Source organism: Salmo salar, chromosome 03 (assembly GCF_965601325.2).
Source record: "Salmo salar chromosome 03, fSalSal1, whole genome shotgun sequence".
NCBI classification, from domain to species: Eukaryota; Metazoa; Chordata; class Actinopteri; order Salmoniformes; family Salmonidae; genus Salmo; species Salmo salar.
This window is the reverse complement of record NC_138293.1, coordinates 27,909,826-27,933,372: the sequence shown is the minus strand read 5'-3', so window position 1 is coordinate 27,933,372 and position 23,547 is coordinate 27,909,826. Positions and strand designations below refer to the sequence as shown.

Here is a 23,547-nt window from a genome sequence, read left to right as displayed (position 1 = left end):
TCATCGCCTGTGTGCAAATATTGTGCCATGTGCTCACACTCACACTCTCTCTCACACACGGTGTGGTAGGCCTGGTCACCGGTGATGATGAGACAGCCTACAGGGAGGAGGTCAGTGACCTGGCAGTGTGGGGCCGGAACAACAACCTCTCCCTCAGCGTCAGTAAGACCAAGGAGGGAGGTGGGTGGCGAGCACACCCCCATCCACATCGACGGGGGCTGTAGTGGAGCGGGTCGAGAGCTTCAAGTTCCTTTGATTCCAAATCACTAAACATTTGAAATGGTCCATGCACGTACAGTCGTGAAGAAGGCGTGGCAGCGCCTCTTCCCCCTCAGGAGCTTGAAATGGTTTGGCAATGGCCCTCAGATCCTCAAAAAGTTCTACAACTGCACAATTTAGAGCATCTTCACTGTGCATCACTGCTTGGTATGGCAATAGCACCGACCTCGATCACATGGCACTATAGAGGCTGGGTGCAGACATCCCAGTACACAACTGGGGTCGAGCTCCCTGCCATCCAGGACCTCTATATCAGGCGGTGTGAAAGGAAGGTCCGGAAAATCATTAAAGACTCCAACCACCCAAGCCATAGACTGTTCTCTCTGCTTCTGCACGGCAAGTGGTACCGGTGCATCAAGTCTGACACCAACAGGCTCCTGAACAGCTTCTATCCCCATGCAATAAGATTCCTAAAAAGATTTTAGAAAATGGCTATAGGGACTATATGAGTTGACCTTTGTATTTTACACTTAATTATGCACTGTCTCTATGCACACTCATAGGGCCCTACACACTACACACACTGATACTCCAACACACATACAAACACTCACTCTATAATTTGCTCACACACATAATATGCACATACATTTATACTGACTCTACAAACACCCACTCACATACAATCATCATATACACTGCTGCTACTCTGTTTATCATGTATCCTGTGGCCTTGTCACCTTTACCCTATACATATCTACCTCTATCGATACAGTATCCTTACACATTGTAAATATGGTTCTGAAACTGACCCTGTATACAGTCCCAGTCAAAAGTTTGGACACACCTACTCATTCCAGAGTTTTTCTTTATTTTTACAATTTTTTTTACATTGTAGAATAATAGTGAAGACATCAAACCTATGAAATAACACATATGGAATCATGTAGTAACCAAAAAAGTGTTAAACAAATCAAAATATATTTTATATTTGAGATTCTTCAAAGTAGCCACCCTTTGCCATGATGACAGCTTTGCACAATCTTGGCATTCTCTCAACCAGCTTCATGAGGTAGTTACCTGGAATGCATTTAAATTAACAGGTGTGTCTTGTTAAAAGTTAATGCGTTTGAGCCAATCAGTCATGTTGTGACAAGGTAGGGGTGGGTATACAGAAGATAGCCCTATTTGGTAAAAGACCAAGTCCATATTATAGCAAGAACAGCTCAAATAAGCAAAGAGAAACGACAGTCCATCATTACTTTAAGACATGAAGGTCAGTCAATACGGAACATTTCCAGAACTTTTAAAGATTCTTCAAGTGCAGTCTCAAAAACCATCAAGCGCTGTGATGAAACTGGCTCTCATGGCGGACCGCCTTTCCTGTGGCGGTCCGCCACAGGAAAGGAAGACCCAGAGTTACCTCTGCTGCAGACGATAAGTTCATTAGAGTTACCAGCCTCAGAAATTGCAACCCAAATAAATGCTTCCCAGAGTTCAAGTAACAGACATATCTCAACATCAACTCTTCTGAGGAGACTGCGTGAATCAGGTCTTCATGGTTGAATTGCTGCAAAGAGACCACTACTAAAGGACACCAATAATAAGAAGAGACTTGCTTGGACCAAGAAACACGAGCAATGGACATTAGACTGGTGGAAATCTGTCCTTTAGTCTGATGAGACCAAATTTGAGTTGGACCGCAGAGTGAAGGAAAAGCAGCCAACAAGTGCTCGGCATATGTGGGAACTCATTCAAGACTGTTGGAAAAGCATTCCAGGTGAAGCTGGTTGAGAGAATGCCAAGAGTGTACGAAGCTGTTATCAAGGCAAATGGTGGCTACTTTGAAGAATATCAAATATAAACTATATTTTGATTTGTTTAACACTTTTTTGGTTACTACGTGATTACATAAGTGTTATTTCATAGTGTTGATGTCTTCACTATTATTCTACAATAAAGAAAATAGTAAAAATAAAGAAAAACCCTGGAATGATTAGGTCTGTCCAAACTTTTGAATGGTACTGTATATGCTTACTTACTTTATCGTGTTCTTATTAATTTCTTAGTTCTTATTTTTATATCTTGTGTGTTTTTGTTCTATCTTGTTATTTTTTGTATTCCATTGTTATTGATTACTGCATTATTGAGGTTAGAGCTTGCAAGATAGGCACTTCACTGTACTTGTGCATGTGACATTAAAACTTGAAACTCGAAACACACACACACACACACACCTTTGTCGAGTCGAGCCTTGCATCATGATCGTTTATTGTAGTGAGATTGTCCCAGATGGTTAAAAACATACATTAAGTGAACCAGATGAATTCCTCAGCGCATAAAGGCATGGCTTAGAAAAGCTGACAGCTCATTTCTCACTGCTGTGTATCTACTGTAGCTGTTGGATGAGCCTAGAACTCCTGACGTTATTGATTTGGCAATAGCGCCTGAATGCAGTCTCCTGTGATAGCCTCATTTTCGCTAAGAGCACGAAGACCTTCGATATCATCAGCTACAGCAAGGCCCACTCATCTCATGTCTAGGACTGGCCCTACACATTGTCCTTAAATGCAGTGACAATCATTCCAGGAGCCTTGAGGCTACCGCAGCACAACATCAACAAACATCGGGGTTACACCAAAACAAATTAATTGAGCGCAATGACTAGAGGGGAGCTAATGTTGGAAAATGGTAGCTGGTTATTCTGTACATCGGCACCTTTTCCTAATTGCTAATTTCTTGTCTAACAGTACATGAGCTGCTGAGTTGTGTTTTAGCAGAAAATACCGGTAGGCAGTTTGTTATAGTTACATGACATGGAACTAGGCCTATAATACCATATATATTTACACAGAACGTTAGTGGGTGGAAAAGCGCTACCTCATTGAGCAGTGGTAATGTGGTTACTGGTGACTACCGCCACACGCCTACTAGCTGTCATCGAGTAAGGCCTGAGGCCTACAGCCAGACATGTCATTTTTTCATTTTATAAAGCAATTTAGAACTGGAAGCCTCCTAAATAGGCAACACAATGTTGATGGGGATAGGCTAATGAATTTGGTCCACCATGCTCCTTTAATTTGCTGCGCTAAGGTCAGTGACACAATGGCAGAGTCGCTACAACACTGAGAAGTGTGGCATGTTAATCAGTCTACTCGCTGGCCTCACACTGGAACACACAAGTAATAGGTTAGATTCAATCTGCCACTGTGGAGATTCTGGCTTTCTGGGACTTATTAGCACAGCCTGAGCCTTGGCTGAAGCCGAGCTGTTATTGGAGCATGACCGGAGCTTAAACTAATGGAATGGCATGTTTTGTCACCTCCAATGTTAGAGACAGGAGAGAGAGAGAGAGAGAGAGAGAGAGAGAGAGAGAGAGAGAGAGAGAGAGAGAGAGAGGGAGAGAGAGAGAGAGAGAGAGAGAGAGAGAAAATTGGAAGAACTTCGAAATTTGCTGTCTATAGGCTTCTGTCCTTCTCTTCTCTTGTTATTCTTAGACACTAATAAGTGAATGGCTCTATGACACCACACGTGCCGACAATAATAAACAGTAGGTCCCCGAAAAGCCAAGGACGTTATGTATGAGTGTCGCAAGGACACTTGCTCACAGGATTAATATAATAGTAGAAAAATAAAGTGTTAGTCGGAACAGTTTTACTTCACTCTATCAGCAAATGAAGCTCTAAGAATAATTATTCTCATTCCGACCATTACTGTACTTTCATTCTGCTGTGACAATGAATTGCCCACTACTCATTGAGCACCAAGTCTGATCCCTCTGAGTGGAAAATTAAAGAAGCTAAATCATTTACTCCGCTAGGAAGTTTGATAGAGTGATGTTTGAATGTTGAACTGTATTGTAGAACACATTAAAACATCAGAGAACAGGGAGAAAAATTGTGTGATGTGGTAGCAAATCAGAATTTGACTAATTCTTATTCACGGAGAAGCAATTCTGCTTCAAATTACATGTTTTACATGCCAGTCAAATTGACTTTTTTTTTACATTTCCTTGCCTTTAGATTAGTATTAACAAAAGCAACAGGCTCTTAGAAGCCTTCCCTGTGAGATTTGCGGAGAGAGTAGCCAAGCATAAAATTAAACACGCTCGCTCCACCTCCTCCTGTCCTTCATAGCAAATGGATATTTGAGGCTTTTTGAGTGTTTAAATAACTCTCATGAAGCTGCCTCTTACTACCACACTGCTAGATGCACATACAACACTTGATCATTGCCAATTCAGACACAGGACATCGTTTTTTTTTTTTAAGTGGTAATGCATTTGTTACATCTGTAACTGCTATATAGTTATTTATCCCTGCCAACAGTCTTTGGTGTGGCATCCTTACGATAATTTAATGAGGCAAACTCTTCATCCAAATCACAGGTCATTACATATGATTTTCTGCCAGAGAAAGATGTGACATTGATCAATAATAAATGCCATCTAAGAACTGGAATAACCTGGGAAATAATGATATTATAATCGCAGACATAAATTGGGTGGGTCTAAACCTAATATGAACTCCTCGTTGAACGTAATGCCGGGGGAGATATGATATCAGTGAACATGAGTCTGAATGAATACGAGGAGAGGTTTCTCAAAAAGCTCAGTCGAATAGAGGAATATGACATGGCTCACACCAAGTAGTCATCTTTTTATGTAGTAAGTATCTTAAATCCCGGGAATGCTTGTTATTGCATCTGAGAGTTGCAGTACAGTCTGAAGTGTCCTCAGGGATATGTCTTGCAAGCTCAATGAAAAATGTTTTGTTTAAAAAGAGAGAAAATGTGCCCTCCCAATCCCATACTAGATCTGAACTCTGAAATGAATTCAAACTCTTAATGCCATCTTCTCATACAATTATCTGTATGCATCATTTAACAATAATACATTATACCACCATACTGCTGCTACATCTATGAAAAACATTCCGTTTAAATGTGCAATAAAAAGGGGACAAGGATTAATGAATAAGACAGGTTCTTTAACAGTAAACCAGAGCAGATGCTTTAAACAGAGTTCTGTGCCTAAAGATCTGTGTCAGAGACAGGGTTAGTCCCATACGGACCTCCTTAATTTAGAGGCAATGGGGCCAAACTCAAACACACTCAACTATCCCCACATAGCATAAACACCATGTTTCAAACAGGATCTGGTTTAATACAGAACGAAGCTCAAAATACAATATGGGACTACATCATTGTGTATGTATTGTGCATGCTTTATTTAATAATGGATTTCATACAAAGCCATGTTTTTGGATCACTCCATTCACAAGAGCAGCAGGCTTTAAGTTAAGCCCCTGAAGCTTTTTGTGGTAAACAAAGCTATTCGATTTCCAATATTTAGCTAACTCAACTTCAGCTAATAACAATAAACAGGAAAAAATGTAACCTCCTAAAATGATGACGTTATTAGAATGTTATATGATTTTAATCTGTGATTCCAGGGTTGGGAGTAATATTGAGGGTCGGACTGACTGACACTCCAAATGTTGTGATTACTTTTGTTGTGAACGCTGTCATTTATGCCTCTCAAACCAATCCCCATTCAAGTGGTAATGACTGAGCTAGGCTTTGAATGGCTCCCTCCTCAGCTCCCTCTCTTTGTTCGACCCAATCAGACTGAACACAGCATCTGCCCGCGGCGCTCACAAATGAATACTGATTTTGAATGAGAACATGTTCTGTCAAAAGCTAGTGATCCACGGGGGAGGTCTGCTGCCTGAAAGCGAGTGCACGAGTGCTTCCTTTATAATCTGCTCTTTCTGGGACTCAGAAACCCCAATGATTCCCCTCACAATCACACGCAGAGAGTTATGACCGGCAATCAGCCATGTCAAGACATTGGGACTGGGAGTGTGTTTCCTACTATTTTCACCTCACATCCCAATTCAACTGCAAACAACATAGGATAAATGCGGAATCATTTCAGATATACATGTATGGGGCCAAGCTGTCACCATATGTGCAACACCAGTGGCTGTGGCAAAAAAAACAGCTCAACATTTTATCAGAGATATGGTGTGGTTGGTTGTGTTTTTGATTTTCTGGGGTCTGATTTTGGGAAGGTCTTTGTTCTGGAGGTGTCCATCAGGAGTGGACAAAAGGAGGAGCCTGTAGAATAGGGGGAGGGTCACGGTAAGGGCGTCACATGGTTTGACAAATCAGGATGGCAGGTGTCCAGAATCTTAATGAGCTTTCTCATTTGCCTAACAAAAAAACACCAATCTAGAGGTTCATTCTCAAACAGGGGGATATGCAGCAAGATTACTATGTGCAGACGCAATCATTATTTCCCTACTTACATGACCCTGGCAGCAGCTTCAGTTCAATATTATTGGAAACATTTTGTTGTTTAGAGTCACCAGAGCAGAGTTGAAAATCTGGGAGAAGTAGTCTCTCATTCACACATAGTAATAGTCCTCTTTCTATCGTACCAAATGTTTATGTTACAGTGCATTACAGTGCATATTACAGTGCTAGTAAACGAAAGGTTGCAAGTTCAAATCCTCGAGCTGACAAGGTACAAATCTGTCGTTCTGCCCCTGAACAAGGCAGTTAACCCACTGTTCCTAGGCCGTCATTGAAAATAAGAATTTGTTCTTAACTGACTTGCCTAGTTAAATAAAGGTTAAATAAATTATGCTCCAAATGTGCATGATGAGTCTGTTTTTAAAGTTAGTTTGGTGAACTACAGAGAGACCTGATTTGTTTTTGGTCTATTCCCTATGGATTTTCCATGCAGGTCTCTGAGCTACTTCAGTGATGATTGACTGGGTTCATTTTTCAAATGTATTTCCTTTTAGTGGGCCAAATTGCATTACTCAGAGTTTGATTTATCTAAATCCTTTAGCCAGGGAAAGTCAATTGAGTCTCATGAATTAAGTGATTCATTCTAAGCTTTAATTTCACACGTGATCTTTAAAATGTTTATACTATATATTTCCTGTTATATTTAAGTAACAAGGCCCAAGGGGGTGTGGTACATGGCCTATATACTGTACCACAGCTAAGGGCTGTTCTCTGCACGACACAAAGTGGAGTGCCTGGATACAACCCTTAGCCGTGCCTTATTGGTATTATAAACTGGTTACCAACATAATTAGAGCAGTAAAAATATTTTTTTTGTCTTACCCGTGGTATAAAGTCTGATATACCACGGCTGTCAGCCAATCAGCATTCAGTGCTCTAACCACCCAGTTTATAATGATCAATAACTTTTACACTTTTTTTACACTGTATAAAATCATTGAGGCACAAATGTGGCACAAAGCCACTTGACCACAATCAGTCTGTCTTTATGTCCCAGAGGTAACTATAGATCACAAAGGTCAACACAGAGACATCAACAGAAGTCAAGGCTGATGGGTCCCTGGCTTCCCTTGTCATTGACACAAGGCATTATCAAAAACACTAATCTGGTTTTAATTTATAATCCTTTATTTAACCAGGTAAGTCACATACATAACTTGATAATCGGTCAGGGAAACCGCTACAATAGAAATCCAATAATATTTCCATAGAAGTTCACCATTTGGCTTTCATTGCTGAGCTAGTCTAACACACAGTATAAATATGTAAATAAGGTAACCAAGAGGTTTACAGCTTAATCTGATCTGAGACATTCAGAAAGCTGAAATAAAACCCCATTAAACCTGAATCTAAATCTCTGCATCTCTACTCATACAACTAGTGAAAGGTCATTGCAGGCTGGAGGAAAACAATTCAATAATGTGTTCAGTAGATATGTTAAAGACAAACCTCTGACACAAAAGCACAAACTCTCCTTCTGCCTCTCTCTCCCCCTGTATCTCTCACTCTTTGAACCTCAAGGAATAGTTTCCCCAAAGTGTTAGTATGAGTGTGTTAGTATGTCACTCATCCTCAGTGAGCACAGCCTGCAGTCAAGTCTGCCTGTAAAGGCCAGTCAAAATGGTCATTGGTCAGGCTGTGCTCACTGAGTATTGGCATAGTCCATATTTTTCTCAATTTTCCATTAGCCACTTACAATTATCAGATAGTTTGCCACTATGTATTGTCTGTTAAAAATAGCTGAATAGACAAATATAATGACAAATAGTCCTGATTCTGTGTGAATGATCTCCTTTTTTTATTTTATTTCAGTTTGTTGTTTATTTACTTCTGTCCTGGGACTCATCTCAAGGCATTTCAGGGTATCACAATGTCTCTCTTACACACATACCTTTACATGTGAATGACACATATAAACACAATATACAGTACCATTCAAAAGTTTGGACACACCTAGAATGCTTTTCCAACAGTCTTGAAGGAGTTCCCACATATGCTGAGCACTTGTTGGCTGCTTTTCCGTCACTCTGCGGTCCAACTCATCCCAAAAAATCTCAAATGGGTTGAGGTCAGGCGATTGTGGTGGCCAGGTCATCTGATGCAGCACTCCATCACTCTCATTCCTGGTCAAATAGCCCATATACAACCTGGAGGTGTGTTGGGTCATTGTCCTGTTGAAAAACAAATGATAGTCCCACTAAGCGCAAACCAGATGGGATGGCGTATCGCTGCAGAATTATGTGGTAGCCATGCTGGTTAAGTGTGCCTTGAATTCTAAATAAATCACTGACAGTGTCACCAGCAAAGCACCCCCACACCATCACACCTCCTCCTCCATTCTTCACTGTGGGAACCACACATGCAGAGATCATCCGTTCACCTACTCTGCGTCTCACAAAGACACAGCGGTTGGAACCAAAAATCTCAAATTTGGTCTCATCAGACCAAAGGACAGATTTCCACCAGTCTAATGTACATTGCTCGTGTTTCATGGCCCAAGCAAGTCTCTTCTTATTATTGGTGTCCTTTAGTAGTGTTTTTTTTTATTGTTGCATCAATTCAACCATGAAGGCCTGATTCACAAAGTCTCCTGTGAACAGTTGATGTTGAGATGTGTCTGTTACTTGAACTCTGTGAAATATTTATTTGGGCTGCAATTTGAGGTGCAGTTAACTTTAATGAACTTATCGTCTGCAGCAGAGGTAACTCTGGGTCTTCCTTTCCTGTGGCAGTCCTCATGAGAGCCAGTTTCACCACAGCACTTGATGGTTTTTGAGACTGCACTTGAAGAAATGTTGAAAGTTCTTGACATTATCCACATTGACTGACCTTCATGTCTTAAAGTAATGATGGACTGTTGTTTCTTTTTGCTTATTTAAGCTGTTCTTGCCATAATATGGACTTGGTCTTTTACCAAATAGGGCTATCTTCTGTATACCGCCTCTACATTGTCACAGCACAACTGATTGTCTCAAACACATTAAGGAAAGAAATTCCACAAATTAACTTTTAACAAGGCACACCTATTAATTGAAATGCATCCCAGGTGACTACCTCATGAAGCTGGTTGAGAGAATGTCAAGAGTGTGCAAAGCTGTCATCAAGGCAAAGGGTGGCTACTTTGAAAAATCTCAAATCTAAAACATATTAAGATTTGTTTAACACTTTTTTGGTTACTACATGATTCCATATGTGTTATTTCATAATTGTGATGTCTTCACTATTATTCTACAATGTAGAAAATAGTAAAAATAAAGAAAAACCCTGGAATGAGTAGGTTTGTCCAAACTTTTGACTGGTACTATATATATATATATATATATATATATATATATATATATATATATATATATATTTAAATAATGACTTTGCTTGCAGGTCAACAGGTCCTAATGTTTAACAGGGACATCTAAAGTGCCTGTCACATGAGATCAGTACTCTCTTCCAGCCATCACTACATCTGTTTCAGTCCTGTGTTTATCAGGGTAGCATAAAGAGCAAAGCATGAACACCTACTTCCTAAAACATGTATGATGATAATATCAATCATAGCCTATTGATGTTTTTGTGCATTCAAGCTTATTCATGTACACTCATCAATTATATAAGAACACAGTAGGCGTCCTAATCTAGCCTGTTATAATTACATTTTCAATTAAACTTTTCGGAGACTCGAATTTGTCTTAATTTAAAAAAAAGAAACAATCCTGCAGTGCGTTGTAATAAGAACCGCACTCTACAGAAACAAAGTGGCAGAAACATCTATCAAGGATAAATAATTTTGACACCAAACGTAGCCTACTGTAGCCTGCCATTCAGCATCATCTAGGATCTCTAGGCTATGAGCGAAACAAGGAGGCAGGTCATAGGTAGCTTATAAGCAGCATAGCCCCCCCCCCCCCCCCCCCCCCTTAATAAATACAATAACATACGGTTCTATATTACTGAAAACACCGGTAATTATTATACTGCCATGTCTTCTAAGCAGGTCTGATGCCGAAGTGGTAAACACTTTGACGCATAACACTTAGTCTGCAATGCCCTGGTCCTGAACAAGAAGAGCACAAAGCAACGTAGCTAAGCGCATACCATATAGGCTACAGTGTGTGTTAATAGCCTACTTACGGGATGATGAAGATGCTGCGCTGAGGCTGCTGAAGCGACTGAAGATCCAGAGCAGTAACGTTAGCTCCTTTCCCGGAAGCATCTTTAATTAAAGCTTGAAACTAAGCAAATTTTGGCAAGTTGTGTTTTCCGTTGCCTATGGATGTTTCATAACCCGCCTCTACAGGCGGAAGCAAGCTGAAGACAGCTATCCAGATAATGGTTTATTAGCTATATAGAAAGTGGCTGCTACCAAGCGGCTAGCTCACATGCCGGTGCGCAATATTCACTACCTCCCGTGTCACCGAGCAAAACAGTTTTTTGATCGCACTGCCCCATTACCTCTAACGGCATTGTCGGATACTATCTTTATAATTATGATAGGACATACAGAAGAATCGCTGCCAGGTGCTGAATTGGAAATTGCCTTGCCGTTCCCCTATATTTCTGTGATGATGGTATGGTCCACCAAACATTTATTTATATATAAAAAATAATAATAATTATTGTAGCAATAATAACAATAACACACATCAATATAGCGACACTCCTGTGAATACAATGAAAAAATGTAATAACAGAACACCAGGCGAGCCACCCCCCCAAACAAAAGATTAATTCAGGACATCAATAATATGTGACAAGGCAATGAGACATTAACAGACATACAGAGACATGACTTCTAATAATTTGTACAACTTTTAAAGTTTCTCAAGTTTGAGAGATTTATAAAATTTTAACAGTTCAATGAAAAAAATCCAAAATAAGATTTTTTTCCACCCCATTTACATTTGTGAATATAATATTTGGCCAGGAGAATAATAATGTTAATAAAATAGTTATGATCGGAATTACAAGGATAAGCATAATGCCATTTAACATCATCAAAGATAAACATACACTACCGTTCAAAAGTTTGGGGTCACTTATAAATGTCTCAACGTCAACAGTGAAGAGGCGACTCCGAGATGCTGGCCTTCTAGGCAGAGTTCCTCTGTCCAGTGTCTGTGTTCTTTTGTCTATCTTAATATTTTATTTTTATTGGCCAGTCTGAGATATGGCTTTTTCTTTGCAACTCTGCCTACATTTACCTTTACATTTACGTCATTTAGCAGACGCTCATATCCAGAGCGACTTACAAATTGGTGCATTCACCTTATGATATCCAGTGGAACAACCACTTTACAATAGTACATCTATATCTTTTTTTTTATTTTAATTAAAAAATGTTATAAATTTGGGGGGGGGGTGGGTTAGAAGGATTACTTTATCCTATCCCAGGTATTCCTTAAAGAGGTGGGGTTTTAGGTGTCTCCGGAAGGTCTAGAAGGCCAGCATCCCAGAGTCGCCTCTTCACTGTTAATGTTGTGACTGGTGTTTTGCGGGTACTATTTAATGAAGCTGCCAGTTGAGGACTTGTGAGGTGTCTGTTTCTCAAACGAGACACTCTAATGTACTTGTCCTCTTGCTCAGTTGTGCACCGGGGCCTCCCTCTCCTCTTTTTATTCTGGTTAGAGCCAGTTTGTGCTGTACTGTAAAGGGAGTAGTACACAGTGTTGTACGAGATCTTCAGTTTCTTGGCAATTTCTCGCATGGAATTGCCTTCATTTATCAGAACAAGGATAGACTGATGAGTTTCAGAATTAAGTTCTTTGTTTCTGGCCATTATGAGCCTGTAATCGAACTCACAAATGCTGATGCTCCAGATACTCAACTAATTTAAAGAAGGCCAGTTTTATTGCTTCTTTAATCAGCACAACAGTTTTCAGCTCTGCTAACATAATTGCAAAAGGGTTTTCTAACGATCAATTAGCCTTTTAAAATGATAAACTTGGATTAGCTAACACAACGTCCCATTGGAACACAGGAGTGATGGTTGCTGTTAATGGGCCTCTGTACGCCTATGTAGATATTCCATAAAAAATCTGCCGTTTCCAGCTACAATAGTCATTTACAACAATAACAATGTCTACACTGTATTTCTGATCAATTTGATGTTATTTTAATGGACAAAATTTTTTGCTATTCTTTCAAAAACAAGGACATTTCTAAGTGACCCTAAACTTTTGAACGGTAGTGTAGGTAATTCTGGAGATTTTATACACAATCATTCATGAATTTCAATCCATTTAATGAGAATGGCAGCATGAAAAATAAATGCTCTAAAGATTCGGAATCAGAGGAACAAAAAACACAAGGCATTTTGTAAAAATGTAATCTTTTGTGCAAGAAATCATTAACACGGTAGATGGAAGAATATATTTTAAAATTAGTTTCTTTAACTTTTGGGATATCTGGACAAGTAAGGTAAAAGGTAGTCGCTTTTGACCATAACATGGGTTGGTCACTGTAACGCGGGTCGTCTAATGGGGATCAAGACGCGGCGTGTGACATGCTCATATTCACTTTTATTAAACTCTTAAACAACAAAACGACTGTAAACAGTCCCGTCAGGTGCAACATACACAAAACAGGAAACAACCACCCACAAAACACAGGAAAAAACACCCCTACTAAATAGGACCTTCAATTAGAGGCAACGAGGAACAGCTGCCTCCAATTGAAGGTCAACCCAAGAAACTTAAACATAGAAATAGACATACTAGAACAAACATAGAAATACACTAACATAGAACATAACCCAAAAACCCCAAAACACATAAAACAAACACCCCCTGCCACGCCCTGACCAAACTACAATAACAAATAACCCCCTTTACTGGTGAGGACGTGACAGTACCCCCCCCCAAAAAAAAACACAAAATAAACTCCAAATAAAGGGAGGGAAGGGAGGGTGGCCACCGTCACCGACGGTTCTTCCATGCTACACCCCCCCTTCCTAAACCTCCCCCCACGGAGGTGGCTCTGGCTCCAGGCTTAATCCCCACTCTAACCTGTCCACCCCTGCTGAAGGCTCAGGGCTGTAGCCCACCGCTGAAGGCTCTGGGCTGAGGGGCGACTCTGGCTGCGCCGGACTGGCGGGCGACTCTGGCTGCGCCGGACTGGCAGGCCGTCTCTGTCGGTTCCGGACTGTGGGCCGTCTCTGTCGGTTCCGGACTGTGGGCCGTCTCTGTCGGTTCCGGACTGTGGGACGTTGCCGGAAACACTGGACGGGGAACTGTCGCCGGAAGCTCTAGACGGGGCACTGTTGCAGGAAGCTCTAGACGGGGCACTGTCGCCGGAAGCTCTAGATGGGGACTGCGCACTGAAAGCCTGATGCGTGGGACTGGCTTTGGAGGCGCCAGACTAGTGACATGCATCACAGGGCTAGTGCGAGGAGCAGGAACAGGACGTACTGGACTGGGCAGGCGCACTAAAGGCCTGGTGCGTGGGACTGGCTTTGGAGGCGCCAGACTAGTGACACGCACCTCAGGGCTAGTGCGAGGATCAGGACGTACTGGACTGTGGAGGCTTACCGGAGAGAAAGTGCGAGAAGCAGGCACATGCTTGACACAATAAGCACGGGAGTTTGCTCAGGCTCACCCCTGGGCCAGCCAAACTACCCGTGTGCCCCCCCAAAAAAAATTTGGGGGCTGCCTCCCGTTCTTCCCTGGTAGACTCCGATATCGTTCAATGACTTGCCTCCAAGTCCAATTTCTCCTCTCCATCCATTCCAATACCGACCAGGTGTCCATCTCTGCCCGGGCACGCCGCTTGATCCAGTCATGGTGGGTGGTTCTGTAACAGGAAACAACCACCCACAAAACACAGGAAAAAACACCCCTACTAAATAGGACCTTCAATTAGAGGCAACGAGGAACAGCTGCCTCCAATTGAAGGTCAACCCAAGAAACTTAAACATAGAAATAGACATACTAGAACAAACATAGAAATACACTAACAGAGAACATAACCCAAAAACCCTGAAACACATAAAACAAACACCCCCTGCCACGCCCTGACCAAACTACAATAATAAATAACCCCCTTTACTGGTCAGGACGTGACAGTCACTTCCATAGCAATATATTGAATTACAATCACCAAAAATTACTTCATTAACTGCCACTCGTATTGTTGCATTTTTTATCCAAAAGATTCAAGTCATTAATTTGTAAACTTGGAAAAGAGAGAAAAACCTCATAATATAACAAAGTGTTCTTAATAAGTCCAAGTAAAGGAAGTGGAATTGCTTTGCAAACCTTCATATATTTTCTCTCAGTAATATTAACCTGAAATTTACCAATGAACTCAAACGACAAAAACTCCCCAGTTTCACATACAACATGAATACCCTTGTCAAACCAAAGGCCTTTGAAAATTGATTTCCTATTAATTTTTATAACTTTATTACAAATCAATCTTTTGTGGGGGGAAAATTGTGCTTGAATATCATTTTCCAGAAAAATTATATTTGCTGGTGAAACTTAGACAATTTCACAGGTAATTTTGGAGGGTCAAAATCACATTTCATTGGGAATTCAAGTCCACCAAGTTGATTAAACAGACTGTTAGGGATATGATACCACATTGAGGTATGGTTAGACGGACATAATTTCAACCATTTAATTTTAAAAGCACCCACTAACGACTCAAAATAAATAGCCTGTAAACCTCCACGATCATAGTGTCACGGATGTCGTAAGGAGAAGAGGACCAAAGTACAGCGTGTGTGTCGTTCCACATTTTATTTATACTGTGAAACTATGCAATACATAAATACACTGAACGAAAAAACAACAAACCGTGACGCAGAGATGAACACATACACAACTCAAAATTAATCACCCACAAAACCCAGGTGGAAAAACCCCTACTTAAGTATGATCTCCAATTAGAGACAACGAGGACCAGCTGCCTCTAATTGGAGATCATCCCAAACAAAACCCCAACACTGAAATACAAAACTAGAACCTAAACATAGAAATAGAAAACATAGAAGAAGAAAAACCTGTCACGCCCTGACCTACTCTACCATAGAAAATAACATCTTTCTATGGTCAGGACGTGACACATAGTCTTTCACTAATTGTGATTTCCGAATAAAATGCATTTTATTCTTCCAAACAAATGTAAATATAACAGAATTGACTTTTTAAAATGTCATTAGAAGAAAGAAAAAGGGATTGACTTTGGTAAATGATTCTAGATAAACCATCTGTCTTGGACAAAAGAATATGACCCAAAATTGAGATATCACATTGCAGCCACTGACTTAATGAAACTCTCATGGAATTAATCCTATTATCGATTTTTAAAGATTCTCTATGTGAATTTTTTTCTGTGACAAGAATTCCTAAATATTTTACTTCCTTTTTAACAGGTATGGAGGCAATGTTGACGGAGTCACAGCAATGAATTGGCATGCGATCAACCCAGAGACCATAGAACATTTCCTGATTCTGTCACTAGCCAAGGGAATTGTCGCTCTATCCTTTAGGAAAAGGGCAGTGTATATCTGCAAATTGACTGATATTTTTATCTTTACCAAAAATATGGATCCCTTTAAAATTCTCAGATTTGTTAAGAAATATGACTAGTAAATCTGTGGCTAAAATAAATAAAAGAGGGGAGATTGGACAACCCTGTCTAATTCCTCTAGCAATAGAGAAACGAAGGGAAGTGCCATTACTCATAGCCACCGAACTGCTAATATCATTATACATCATACTTATCACTTTACAGACATTCTCCCCAAACCCAAAAGTAGAGAGAGTTCTAAATGAAAAGTTGTGCTCTAAAGTGTCAAAAGCCTTTAAAAAATCTAAAAACAATATAAAGCCATCATCTTCTACGAACTCACTATAATCAAAAATATCTAAAACCAATTGTATATGGTTATGGATAATCCTTCCTTTAATGAAGGCTGATTGAGTTCCACTGATTATATCATCAAGGCCTTTTTTCAGCCTATTGGTATAGACATAAGCTAGCAACTTATAGTCAGTTGCCAACAACTTCATTGGTCTCCAATTGTCCAGGTAAAGAGAGTCCTTCTTTGGTTTGAGTATAATAACTATTAGTCCCTGTCTCCAAGAAGGATGTAAGATAGCATTAGCAATACCCTCTTTGTAGACCGAAAGCAATAACTCTCTCAAATCAGGCCAAAAATATCGATAGAATTCAGGAGTCAGGCCATCGAGTCCAGGAGATATATCTATAGGCATTTGTTTAATGGCTTGGTCCAACTCAGTATTATCTATATCAGAATCACAAAGTTTAATAAACCTTCCTTCTATAACAGAGTTATTTACTGAATAAAAAAAAGGAATCCAAGCCGCCTTCTGAAAGATGAGGTTCATTTAGTGAACTGTAGAATGGTCCACCAAACATACACAAGGGGACACGCTTCGGTGACGTGAAATTACTGAGGGTTTTTTCTATACCCCTTTACCGTCACGCACACTTCCGTTCCATAACAACACAGCCATATCTGAATCATATGGCTCTACCTGTACAGAGCACATGCCCTTTTGCCCTTCCAGTCTCCAAAGTGCCCTTATGGGTGGTGGTGTCAGGCTGAACACCTGCCTCCTGAAAGGTCTGTGCACGGCCCTGCCCGGAATGATTATGTTGAGTTGTTGGCGCTCAATATATACTGCTCAAAAAAATAAAGGGAACACTTAAACAACACATCCTAGATCTGAATGAAAGAAATAATCTTATTAAATACTTTTTTCTTTACATAGTTGAATGTGCTGACAACAAAATCACACACAAATAATCAATGGAAATCCAATTTATCAACCCACGGAGGTCTGGATTTGGAGTCACACTCAAAATTAAAGTGGAAAACCACACTATAGGCTGATCCAACTTTGATGTAAAGTCCTTAAAACAAGTCAAAATAAGGCTCAGTAGTGTGTGTGGCCTCCACGTGCCTGTATGACCTCCCTACAACGCCTGGGCATGCTCGTGATGAGGTGGCGGATGGTCTCCTGAGGGATCTCCTCCCAGACCTGGACTAAAGCATCCGCCAACTCCTAGACAGTCTGTGGTGCAACGTGGCGTTGGTGGATGGAGCGAGACATGATGTCCCAGATGTGCTCAATTGGATTCAGGTCTGGGGAACGGGCGGGCCAGTCCATAGCATCAATGCCTTCCTCTTGCAGGAACTGCTGACACACTCCAGCCACATGAGGTCTAGCATTGTCTTGCATTAGGAGGAACCCAGGGCCAACCGCACCAGCATATGGTCTCACAAGGGGTCTGAGGATCTCATCTCGGTACCTAATGGCAGTCAGGCTACCTCTGGTGAGCACATGGAGGGCTGTGCGGCCCCCCAAAGAAATGCCACCCCACACCATGACTGACCCAGCGCCAAACCGGTCATGCTGGAGGATGTTGCAGGCAGCAGAACGTTCTCCACGGCATCTCCAGACTCTGTCACGTCTGTCACGTGCTCAGTGTGAACCTGCTTTCATCTGTGAAGAGCACAGGGCGCCAGTGGCGAATTTGCCAATCTTGGTGTTCTCTGGCAAATGCCAAACGTCCTGCACGGTGTTGGGCTGTAAGCACAACCCCCACCTGTGGATGTCGGGCCCTCATACCACCCTCATGGAGTCTGTTTCTGACCGTTTGAGCAGACACATGCACATTTGTGGCCTGCTGGAGGTCATTTTGCAGGGCTCTGGCAGTGCTTCTCCTGCTCCTCCTTGCACAAAGGCGGAGGTAGCGGTCCTGCTGCTGGGTTGTTGCCCTCCTACGGCCTCCTCCACGTCTCCTGATGTACTGGCCTGTCTCCTGGTAGCGCATCCATGCTCTGGACACTACGCTGACAGACACAGCAAACCTTCTTGCCACAGCTCTCATTGATGTGCCATCCTGGATGAGCTGCACTACCTGAGCCACTTGTGTGGGTTGTAGACTCCGTCTCATGCTACCACTAGAGTGAAAGCACCGCCAGCATTCAAAAGTGACCAAAACATCAGCCAGGAAGCATAGGAACTGAGAAGTGGTCTGTGGTCCCCACCTGCAGAACCACTCCTTTATTGGGGGTGTCTTGCTAATTGCCTATAATTTCCATTCAGATCTAGGATGTGTTATTTTAGTGTTCCCTTTATTTTTTTGAGCAGTGTATATATATTTTTATATCTGTGTTATTTCACGGAATAATTCTGAACATAGCCTACTGCAACTATATAACTAAACATGTATAGGTTAATAACATCTACTGCACTGATAACATTGCAGTCTGAGGGAAGGCCGTCATGCACCCCAAAAATCTGAAGGGGCATAAAGTATGTGAACATGGCTGGGGGGTGGATAATTTGCATTTTTCAAACACCTGAAACAGCCTTTTCCTGCTATCTAAAGTCATATCATTATGCTTCATTCTATGTCAAAAGTATGTCTATTTTCTAAAGTCTACAAACCTTGCCAGCAGGCATGCCAGCTAAAATAGTTAGACAAGCTAGCTACTCTAACTTGATAGCCTAAAGTTCTCAAAGGAGAAAAGCAAGAATCGTGTAAACTAACAGGCGGACCACAAACAGGCAAATAACGGCGCAGTATAACAGTGGTGTGCAGAACGGCATCTCGGAATGCACAAGTCGTTGGTCCTTGTCACGGATGGGCTATTGCAGCATAGGGTGGTGCGGTCTGCACAACGCGTCACCAGGGGCAAACTACCTACCCTCCAGGACACCTACAGCCCCGATGTCACAGGAAGGCCAAAAAGATCATCGAGGACCATCACCTGAGCCACTGCATGTTCACCCCGCTACCATCCAGAAGGTGAGGTCAGTACAGGTGCATCAAAGCTGGGACGAGAGACTGAAAAACAGCTTCTATCTCAAGGCTATGAGACTGTTAATTTAAACAGCCATCACAAACACAGAGAGGCTGCTGCCTACTTACAGACTTGAAATCATTTGCCACTTTAATAAATGGATCACTTGTCACTTTAATAATGCCACTTTAATAATGTTTACATACCTTGCAATACTCATCTCATATGTATATACTGTATTTTATTGCATCTTGCCTATGCCGCTCTGTCATTGCTCATCCATACATTTATATGTATATATTCTTATTCCATTCCTTTACTTAGATGTGTGTGTATTAGGTAGTTGTTGTGGAATGGTTAGATTACTTGTTAGATATTGCTGCACTGTCAGAACTAGAAGCACAAGCATTTCGCAACACTCACAATAACAGCTGCTAACCATGTATATGTGACCAATAAAATGTGAAGAAAAAAAAAGCAGACAACCGTACCGGGTTCCACTCCTATCAGCTAAAAACAAGAAGAAGGGGCTCCAGTGGGCACCTGATCACCAACACTGGACAATTGAGGAGTGGAAAAACATTACCTGGTCCAACGAACCTTGGTTCCTGCTGCGTCATACTGATGGCAGAGTTAGGATTTGGCGCAAACAGCAATAATACATGACACCAGGCAGGATGGGGCCAACAGTACAGGCTGGTGGCGGTGGTGTAATGGTGTGGGGAATGCTTTCCTGGCATAGGTTAGGTCCCTTGATACCAAGTGAGCAACATTTCCATGCCAAGAAGAATTCAGGCTGTTCTGGAGGCAAAGGGACTAGATGGGCATACCTAATAAACTGGCCACAGTGTATTTACATATATTTTAAAGAAGACATATCTAAGGGGGCACAGGGACATGACACCTCTGGTCTGAGGGCTACAGCGGTCTGCCTACAAAAAGGCGGAATGTTGAAAAGTGTTAGGAATAACAGTCTCGCCTCATATAACTTAAAATATTCATCCAGAGCCACAGACTAATCACTAACTTGAAGGAGAATTCTAATTTGAATGTTTAATTTGTTTTTGCCTCAGGAGGTTTTCATCCATTATCCATATGAGTAATATGTGTAATTTAGTCAAACAGTGGATGGACACACTTGAAAGAAAACTACAGTAGCCCTACTCAATCTTCTGACTTGAACGTTGCTGGATCAAATCCCCGAGCTGACAAGGTAAAAATCTGTTGTTCTGCCCGAGCAAGGCAGTTAACCCACTGTTCACCAGGTGCCGAAGACGTGGATGTCGATTAAGGCAGCCCCCCGCACCTCTCTGATTCAGAGGGGTTGGGTTAAATGTGGAAGACACATTTCAGTTGGACAACTGACTAGGTATCCCCCTTTCCCTTTATTTTTACCTCATCAGATCATTAATTTAACTTGACTAGGCCTAATTATCTAGGCCTACTTACAGTGGATTTAAAAAGTCTACACACCCCTGTTAAAATGCCAGGTTTTTGTGATGTAAAATAATGAGACAAAGAAATCATGTCAGAACTTTTTCCACCTTTAATGTGACCTATAACGTGAACAATTCAATTGAAAAACAAACTGAAATCTTTGAGGGGGGAAAATAAAAAACTCACAATAACCTGGTTGCATAAGTGTGCACACCCTTAAACTAATACTTTGTTGAAGCACCTTTTGATTTTATTACAGCACTCAGTCTTTTTGGGTAGGAGTCTATTAGCATGGCACATCTTGATGTGGCAATATTTGCCCACTCTTCTTTGCAAAAGCGCTCCAAATCTGTCAGATTGCGAGGACATCTCCTGTGCACAGCCCTCTTCAGATCACCCCAGAGATGTTCAATTGGATTCAGGTCTGGGCTCTGGCTGGGCCATTCCAAAACGTTAATCTTCTTCTGGTGAAGCCATGCTTTCGTGGATTTGGATGTGTGCTTTGGGACATTGTCGTGCTGAACGGTGAACTTCCTCTTCAGCTTTCTAACGGACACTTGAAGGTTTTGTGCCAAAATTTCCTGGTATTTGGAACTGTTCATAATTCCCCTCCACCCTGACTAAGGCCTCGGTTCCAGCTGAAGAAAAACAGCCCCAAAGCATGATGCTGCCACCACCATGCTTCACTGTGGGTATGGTGTTCTTTGGGTGATTTGCAGTGTTGTTTTTGCGCCAAACATACCTTTTGGAATTCTGGCCAAAAAGTTCAACCTTGGTTTCATCAGACCATAACACATTTTCCCACGTGCTTTTGGGGGACTTGATGTTTGTTTTTGCAAACTTCAGCCGGGCTTGGATGTTTTTCATTGTAAGAAAAGGCTTCTGTCTTGCCACCCTACCCCATAGCCCATTCATATGAAGAATAGGGGAGATTGTTGTCACATGTAGCACACAGCCAGTACTTGCCAGAAATTCCTGCAGTTCCTTTAATGTTGCTGTAGGCCTCTTGGAAGCCTCCCTGACCAGTTTTCTCCTCGTCTTTTCATAAATTTTGGAGGGACATCCAGTTCTTGGTAATGTCTCTGTGGTGCCATATTTTCTCCACTTGATGATGACTGTCTTCACTGTGTTCCATGGTATATGTAATGCTTTGGAAATTATTTTGTACCCTTCTCCTGACTGCTATCTTTCAACAATGAGATCCCTCTGATGCTTTGGAAGCTCTCTGCGGACCATGGCTTTTGCTCTGAGATGCAACTAAGAAAATGTCAGGAAAATCCTACTAGAACAGCTGAACTTTATTTGTGATTAATCAGAGTCACTTTAAATGATGGCAGGTGTATAATGACTTCTATTTAACATGAGTTTGAATGTGATTGGTTAATTCTGAACACAGCCACATCCCCAGTTATAAGAGGGTGTGCACACTTATGCAACCAGGTCATTGTAAGGTTTTTATTTTTCATTTTTCCCCCTCGAAGATTTCAGTTTGTTTTTCAATTGAATTGTTCACATTATAGTTCACATTAACAGTAGAAAAAGTTCTGACATGATTTATCTTTGTCTCATTCTTTTACATCACAAAAACCTGGCATTTTAACAGGGGTGTGTAGACTTTTTATATCCACTGTATATTACGCAAACATAAACAAGCCCTTTTGTGTTCAAAAGTAAGACCTACACCCGGCACTTTTATTTTCTTATCTGTCTCACTGGGGAAGACTTACACCATATGTGAAGTACACCTACTGTGAATGTTGTGAATGCTCATCTTTGTGAATTGTGTGATCATCTCTTCCCTGTGCCTCTCAGCTTGTATGACCTATTCTCAATAGAATAGGTCAATGGTATTTTATTTTCTGGGGATATTATATGTTATTGATTGGTCTTTTCCACGCCATTGCTCTGAAATAAACACCACAGTAGGCAATGTGGCCGCAACCTCAGCATCAATGATTCATACAGTACTTGGATATGATTTTTATTACATGAAGCTTACGATTTTACTCCACTTCTTCAAAATGTCATCCATACAGATATCCCCCTTTTGGCCCTAAAATCCATAAGCCTGAATAGAACATTCACTCACTCTGGGCTTTGAACCTTTCACAGTGTTTCAAATTCAGTTCCTTCAGCTCTACTTGTTTTCCTTGTGTGTGTTGCAATATTTACAGCAGTAAAAGGTTAGTAAGAGGGGAGGAAAATCCAAGTCATATAATATGGAACACACAGGCTCACATAATTAGAATTCCCTAGAGATCCTCTCTGATTCTCAAGATTTTGCAGTGTACAAAGAGGTCATGTTTGCCTCTAGCCTTAAGGGAACAAGGACTACACCAGAGAACATAGTAAATAGAAAAAGGTTGTGTAGCAGGATCTCTGCAAGCTTATCTTATCTGACTATGATGTGAAGTTGTGCAAAACGAACTGAGCCGGAATAACTATTAGATTGATGTTAGAATTAAATGAAAAACAGAAGATAATGAACTTGATTTAATCAATCCATTCAAGGTGTACTGTCATCATATCAGTAATGGAAGACAGCATTAGTCCTTCCTTAGAGGAAACATTGTCCCCAGGCTGTATTACAACCGGCCGTGATTGGTCCCATAGGGCGGCGCACAATTGGCCCAGCTTCGTCTGGGTTTGGCCGGTGTAAGCCGTCATTGTAAATAAGTATTTGTTCTTAACTGACTTGCCTAGATAAATATAGGTTAAATAAAAATAAAAATTGCGCACAGCACATATAAGCCTGGGACATCAAGGATTCAAAGTTGGCCTTAGTGGGTGTGAACATT

General features: G+C 41.2%; 1 protein-coding gene across 1 annotated transcript in view; it reads right to left on the bottom strand.

Moving 5' to 3' along the window:
* Positions 1-10,928, bottom strand: part of LOC106599303 (contactin-associated protein-like 2) — a 61,524-nt gene extending 50,596 nt beyond the window's left edge. Inside the window, exon 1 of the mRNA XM_014190466.3 lies at positions 10,663-10,928. Coding sequence (XP_014045941.1) covers positions 10,663-10,744 — 82 coding nt within the window. The 5' untranslated portion in view covers positions 10,745-10,928. The remainder of the gene's footprint in view (positions 1-10,662) is intronic.
* Between the last annotated feature and the right edge of the window lie 12,619 nt (positions 10,929-23,547).